General features: G+C 48.4%; 1 protein-coding gene across 1 annotated transcript; it reads left to right on the top strand.

The window, feature by feature from the left end:
- Positions 1–4,614: 4,614 nt before the first annotated feature.
- Positions 4,615–6,806, top strand: UCRPA7_342 (putative hydantoin utilization protein a protein; the record flags this gene model as incomplete). Its single annotated transcript, XM_007912938.1, has 2 exons — positions 4,615–5,012; positions 5,087–6,806. The coding sequence occupies 2 exons, from the start codon at positions 4,615–4,617 to the stop codon at positions 6,804–6,806; spliced, it is 2,118 nt and encodes a 705-aa protein (XP_007911129.1).
- Positions 6,807–7,769: the final 963 nt, after the last annotated feature.

Genomic DNA, 7,769 nt, shown 5'->3' on the forward strand with positions numbered 1-7,769 from the left:
ATTTTAGCGAGTTGAATATACCAGAAAACCAGGGTTGAGAATAACTGATTGAGGCTTCAAAGATTCTGTTTATTTCTCATCCCTGCTGGTCTTGACAAAAGTAGCAACTCCCTTGTCTGAAAAGTCGTGATTCCCACTCAGAATTAACAAATATTACCCCGGCAGAGGTGTAATTCGCTTCCCCTCCCCTTCGGGCCTAGACCTTCATATAGTAGTTCTGTCAGCATCACCTAGTGCATCAATCAATCACGACAAATCCAAGGGGATAACAGGGAATATTGTGGGTACTCTTATCTCCCCCACCATCTTTGAACCATCTCTCCTAGATAGGTTACGTCCTAGAACAGGTACAGCTAGTCTGACAAGCTTTCTAAGGTCCACGCTATTATCACGAAAGATAAGGGGGGCAACAGTGAAGTCCTTCAACATCCACCCTTCGCCATTATATTTACTAGATGGCAGCTTCGAAGTCGAAGCAGCAATACCACAATCATGAGTACAAGCAGTAACGGCGAAGCTGACTCCATGACCGAAACTCATGCAAGTGCTTCTGTGATCAAAGAGACATCCCGACCTGTCAAACGATCTCGCGTTGCGGTGGCTTGTCGAAGATGCAAGTCAAGGAAACAGATAAGTGTTCTGTCAACAACCTAAGCGTACCAATAATCTGACGTCAAACACAAGTGCAATGGCCAGCAGCCTTGCTCTAATTGCGAGTCGTTTGGATTGCCATGCCAGTATCTTCAAACATCTAAGCCAAAGTCTAACCAACAAGAGCCTCAGTCTTACGAGACTATAAATCAGCGCCTAGCAAAACTAGAGGCTACAGTTCGTGACAAGACTGCCAACGACCCAGGGCTACTTATGGGAGATGAAGGGGGCCTTCGGCAATCAACAGTCTTCAGACTACCCAGCCACTCGCCAGAGAGCAGTCAAACCTCGGGGGAAACACCTAGGAATCGGGCCCAAACCATCAGTTCGGTCTCGCATATCCTTCGGGATATGTCATTGGGAGGTCTAGGCGGATACGTTGGGGCGACGTCACAAATAACCATGGGACGAATAATAAGCTCAATGATGCAAATTGAGGATCATAGCATGAACGACAGACCAATTGAAGCTGCTTCGGATGAAGGTAACAATCAATGGGAGCATCTAAGCCCAAAATCAGCCAGCACCACAACGGGAACATCTCAGGCCGCAATCGACCTCGCGCAAATTCCTGTTGCGGTTGCTGACAAGCTTCTCCGTGGTTATATCCATCATATATCTACGAGATGGCCAGCATTGCACTCATCATTCCTGCGACAACTGCACCAGAGACGGGCAGCTTTGACTGACATTTTCGAGTAAGGCAACATCCTCTAAAAATAAACCTCTCTTAGTGCTCTAGAAAACGTAGCAGCTTACGTTTCGTAGGATTACAGCTGCACATATGGTGTACGCCATTGGTGGCCGGTTTTTAGAGACAACAGGCGAGACTGGCGATTTTGCCTCTGAGCAACACTGTGAGCAAGCAACCAGGAATCTTCATCATGTTATTGCCCACTACCATGGCATGAAGTCGATCCAGATACTCCTGCTCTTTGCAATATACAACTTGAGATCACCGAAGGGATTGGGAGCATGGAATTACACAGGATTGGCCATGCGCCAATGTATCGAACTCGGCCTGCACCGCCAAGCCCCACTGAGAACGTCTCCCTTGATGGAAGAGATGCGGAAGCGCATTTTCTGGACGAGTTATTGCCTGGACCGCCAGGTATCCATCATATTAGGCCGGCCGTTTGCAATATCTGATCGAGACATAGACGTCGAGGTGAGTTTGACAGAAGAAAGTCCATATCTCCATGTCTTGATTTCCGATTATCCTGTGCTGACCATTTGTTTAGCTACCTCTAGATATCGACGAATCAATAGAAGACGAAGTTCTGATAGCTAACAGCAAGAGAAAAGCAGTTGCAAAAAGTGATAGGCCTCCAGAGAAGTCAAGTTCAATGACCGGTTTCGTTTATATTTGTCGACTGAGAATGATAGAATCCGACATCCAACAAACAATATATCGGGTTGATAGACCGCCTGTGTCATTGAAACAAGATGTTGAAGCATTTATGATACGTCTAGAGGAATGGAAAGCATCAATGCCACTTGATGCAGGGCAACTGCCAAATTTTAGCATATTGTGCGTCGACGGCTATGATAATTACGTGAGTAAATCTTATTTGTGCAGTGCCTTGTCCCTCTTTGTTCAACCCAGGACGGCAATGTTTCGAAAGAAAACTGACGATATGATCAAAGATGGTGTATTTTTACAAATGCATGCGGTTTCTACTATATCCAATCATTCTATCCCATGAGCTTGTGGACAGTCGGTATCTTAGGAAATGTGCCGAAGCTTGTGGCGGAGTGTGTCGCACGTACAAGAAGTTGCACCAAGTTGTGCCAGTCGGGTTCTCTATCATGGCACTTCACTCTGTATTTCTAGCCGGTAAATGATTCTCCAATCCATTACCAGCTCCACTGGTCATATTACATGACAACTGACGCCAGTATACATCCATATTTAGGTCTTACATTGTTGTACTGCACCTGGGGCGCACCACGTGAAGTATTCAGTATCACCACCAGTAACGACATTAACGCCTGTAGTATCGTTATGTATATAATTGCAGAGCGTTGGTAAGCAGTTCGTGATTTCATCTTTGTAGGCTCCGGACCTGGAAGCCATTGCACTATTCAAATTTGTGTGCGCATATCACACGGCATATCCATTGTACCTTTTCATTTCCCTCCACTCATACAACTATAGGGTATTTGCTGACTGTAAATGTTATAGGACTGGGGCCCGTAAGTATCGCGACGTGTTCGAAGCCGTGAGGCAGGCGGTACTCGAAGCAATAGAAAAAGGGGGCGACACCCCCCGATGTCCAATTGCCAACTTGAGACCAGAGGTCCGAGCAGCCTTACGCTCTGTGGTTGGGGGATTTGTAGAAGCAAAAGGGGAATTCTCTGCAATGCTTGACGACATGATAGGATCTCCCGGCAGTCAAAGTAGAGACGCGAACGATGGAAGTCATGCGGGCCAGGACCACTGGAGCGAAGATCCGCCCAGCAATCACAACACAGGGCCCGGTTTTCCCCATGCGACCTTTGATAATGGTGACTCATTTCCTCACGAAGCGGCTACTTATGTGTTCAATCTGGATAACATGGCAATGGACGATTTGGCCATGGATTTCTCGGTGCCCGAGGACAGTAAGCTAGTTCTAGAGTTCATTTTTACCCCCTCTGGCCATGGTCTGAGTAACGAAGGCCAAGAGGCTGTCCAAAAAGGACTGTTACTCCCCCCCTCCTTCGCATTTCCTGACGCTTTTACTGTTCCCACAGCAATTACTGACTTTAAATGGTGTAGTGGACATGCTGATTGGTGGGCTTGTTGACGTATCACAGAACGAGTGGGTGATGCGAAACACCTTTACTCCTCCAACGAGATAAGAGCTATTTTGTGTCAAAATAAGATAGGCGCTATCTGCCGCAAAACTGTTGAGATAATGTCAGGAATACTTTACTCTAACCTTATCGCGAAATATCCGTCTCCCCTAAGTACCACTACCCGATCAGCCGTCGGATGCCTGATTTCCACTTCCGACACGTCTTCCTGGCCCTTATTGCCCATTGTACAAGATAGAATATCCAATGTCTATTTGCTTGGTGCATTGAAAAGACGACCGATCATAACGCGCTTGTCAATTATGAGGCGCTAGGAGACCGGATCTCGACTTCGACGGATCTGCAGGCCGTTGCCGACTTAGAGCTCAATTGAATAGCCAGAGGCCCACGCAATAGACATTATATTATACAGCAACGTATGTTAACCTAGATGTGTCTCTAAATATTGAACACGCACAGCACTGTCCTTCACTAGATTTGTACCCGTAGCGTTTGTGGCTTTTTGACACGATTTCCCCCTCAAGACTTGAACAAGTTTGTTGAGTCTAACTTCTCTTCACCCATTTTTAGTGCTAATGGGACCCGACAATTCGGTGACAGGGTATCACCTCGGTGTAGATGTCGGTGTGAGTTCATCTTTCGATCACGTCGCTTCACTAGGGTCATACATGCCTAATCAAGCTGCCACGCACAATAGGGTACCTTTACTGACGTCTGTGTCATCACGCCTGGCGGGGATACTGTCCGGGCTAAGACTCCATCAACGCCCCACGACCAGAGTGTCGGCGTGAAAAATGGCATAACTAAGGTTCGCAAGCTTCTCGAGGCGAAATATGGTTGGAGTGGACAGTTCACGGCTATCCACCACGGTACAACTGTTGGTGAGTGCACCTGAAGTTCAATCTTCCGTGATGCTTGTCGAGCATCACAGGATGGACAACACAGACGTGCCAGAAGGCGGATATGATAGTAACTCGGTTGATAGCTACGAATGCAATCCTGGAAGACAAAGGGGTCAAAGCAGGCTTGATTGTCACCGCTGGATTCAAAGATGTTTTGGTTAACCGGCGATCCCAAATCCCTGGTGGTCTTGGAGGTTGGATAAGCTTCGTGCCTCCAACTCCTATGATTCCTTTGGAACGAACTGTAGAATGCACGGAGCGGATGTCGGCAGATGGCAAAACCGTGACGCCCGTGGATCATGTTGCTCTCCGCAAGAACCTAGCTGATCTTCGAAGTCAAAACCCAGAAGCGATTGTCATTAGCTTCGTAAATGGCTATCGTAATGATTCCCATGAGAAAATAGTCGCGGAAATCGTTCGTGATGTGTTCGGTCCGGATATCGAGGTCGTCTGCTCTGCCGAGGTTTTGCCCGAACTGGGAGAATACGAACGCACAGTCACGGCCGCGGCAAATGCTGTGGTCAAACCCCTGATTCGCAAATATCTCCGAGGACTGGAGCACCTCCTCGAGGAAGACAGTGACACGATCCGGATCTTGAAGAGTGATGGCGGCCTCACGAGTCTAGATCTGGCGAGTGAGTTGCCAGTAAACCTTTTGATGTAAGGCACTTTAAATTAAATCCGCTATCAAACAAGGTTTTCTCTTTATATCGACTAACGACATTTCACCTTAGGTCCGGTCCGGCAGGCGGCGTGCAGGGCGTCGTTGATGTGATAGCACATAACACGCAGTACAAGAATCTTATCACACTCGATATGGGCGGTACATCAACCGACTGTGCTCTCATCATAGATAGCAAAGCAACTCTGCGTCGGGAAACGATGGTCGACAAGCTGACAGTGCGTGCACCATCCGTTGATGTCAAGACGATAGGCGCCGGTGGTGGCTCAATCGCGAAATTCGTTGATTTGACGGCAACCATGCGCGTCGGACCACAAAGTGCCGGGGCCGTCCCCGGGCCCGCTGCCTACGGCAAGGGTGGCAAGGAGCCAACAGTGACTGATGCCAATCTGGTCCTGGGCTATTTACCTGAACGACTTCTCGGTGGAGATTTCCAACTGGACGTGGACGCTGCAGTGGTTGCTGTCAAGACTATTGCTGACCAAATGGGTATCTCGACCAAGAGGGCAGCTGAAGGTATCATCAATCTGGTAAATGAAACCATGTATGGCGCTCTCCGGAACGTTTCGGTTGAACAGGGCTACGATCCCCGTGATTTTGCTCTTGTAGCTTTTGGTGGAGCTGGACCACTTCATGCAAATGCCGTTGGGAGGCTCCTGGGTGCCTGGCCTGTTATTATTCCACCAGCTCCAGGTGTGCTTTGTGCCGAAGGAGATGCCATGACAAAGCTACGCCACGAGCAGTCTATCTCTTACGTTAGACTACTTTCCCAGATTACCCTGGACGACCTCGTGGAGGTGACTCGGCCCCTGGAGGAAGGTTGCACTTCAAAGTTGTTGGCTGCTCTTGCCGGCTCGTCACAGACCTCTCTTCGGCTCACATATGAGGTCGACTTACGATTCAAGGGTCAAGCCCTCAACCTGACTATCCCTTTCACACAACCTGAGATGACCGCAGGCATGGAAGAACTTGCTAAGACGCTCGCTCGTCGATTCAATGCCGCCCATGAACAACAGTTCGGTTTTACCATGCCATCCTTAGAGCTCGAAGCAGTGAGGCTTGGAGTCGTGGCCACAGACTCTTCAGCTTCTGTCCAATTAGCCCAGCTAAAGGAACAATCAGAAGGCGTCGTACGCCCCCCAGATTCTGCGGTTGTCAACCGTAAGGATATTGTTGTCGATGGCAAGAAAGTAACGGCGACATTCTGGGACCGAGCCCAGATATCAATTCCTGGTTGCCGAGTGGACGGCCCCTGCGTAATCTCTGAGATGGACTCCAACACCCTCATTCTCCCGGGCTTTTACGGAGAAATTGATCATATCGGTAATATCTTGATCCGCCCCCTGGACGACGGCTCATCTTCTACTGTAACATCACACACTCCCGAGTCAGCAGCCTCGTTCATCGCCCAGAACCCTGTTGTGCCTACACTAGTATCATCCGCCCTAGCTGCTATACGGAATGAAATGGATTCCTTGGTTCTCCGAGCATCCATGTCGCCTGGCATCCGTGAGCAGCAGGACGAGTTCAACGTCGTCACTGATCCGGCCGGCAAGATGTTGGTCGGACAATTTGGCAGTTTTATCGGCGAGTTTTTGGCAATGTGGAACAATTCAGGTGGTACCATAGAAGAGGGGGATATCTTCATCACAAATGACCCATATCAAGTTGATGGAGCTATAAGCCATCTATGCGATGTCATCATTCTCTTGCCAATCTTTTATGATCACAACCTGGTCGGTTGGAGCGCCAATTTTGGACATCTCTCGTAAGTAATCAGCCTACCAGAGACTTACAATCCAACGCCAATGTGCCTATACTAATGTTACTTTCGTAGCGATGTTGGTGGAAAGGTCCCAGGAAGCATGTCAATAAGCTCCAGCACCATCTTTGAGGACGGAGTCCAAATTCCATGTGTTAAGCTTTACTCGAAGGGCGAATACAATGCAGTCCTCATGGAAGTATTGTGCCGTAATTCTCGAATGCCTGATTGGTATAAAAGCGACATCGCCGCCTTGATATCCTCGTGTAAAACCGCTGCGGCTCGAGTGTGTGACCTCATTGTTAGATTTGGCCCGGAGTATGTACGCCTCGTCCCGTATTGAACAGCCAACCACTGACCTACGTCATAGAGTATATGCCGCTTCATGCGATGAGCTTCTAAGACGTAATCGCTCTGCGATTGCCAAGATCATTGAGACACAGCTCTCAGGAAAGCCAAGCCAATTTACTGATTTTTGTGATGATGATGGCGCGGGAATTGGTCCGTACGCAGTAACGTGCAAGATGACCACTGAAAATGGGAGACTTATCTTCGATTGGGACGGGACAAGTCCTCAGAGTGACCAGTCTTCACTCAATTTTTATCTTTCTCCCACGATGTTCAAGATGTTTGTTGCGTAAGTCTTGCTCCAAACGTTACTGGTTCCAAACCGAATACGACCACGCTGACTCTACCTAGATACTATCTCATTGCCGTCTTTGATCCATATGCCATCGTAAATGATGGTTTTCAGGATCTCATGGAAGTTCGGATTCCTGAAGGATCCGTACTGAGACCCGTGCGGCCAGCCGGTCTGAGTTGCAGAACGCATTTGCTCGGAAGAGTTCTTGACATAATCCAGGCATTGATGGGCCAGAGAAACAAGTCATATCGCGCTGCGGCTGGTTTCTCAGATTCACCACACTTTTTCTACTCTGGTTGGAAGCCTAACGGCGAGTGGTTCCAATTATAC

This window comes from Phaeoacremonium minimum, assembly GCF_000392275.1.
Source record: "Phaeoacremonium minimum UCRPA7 unplaced genomic scaffold PA7_03_scaffold_27, whole genome shotgun sequence".
NCBI lineage: Eukaryota > Fungi > Ascomycota > Sordariomycetes > Togniniales > Togniniaceae > Phaeoacremonium > Phaeoacremonium minimum.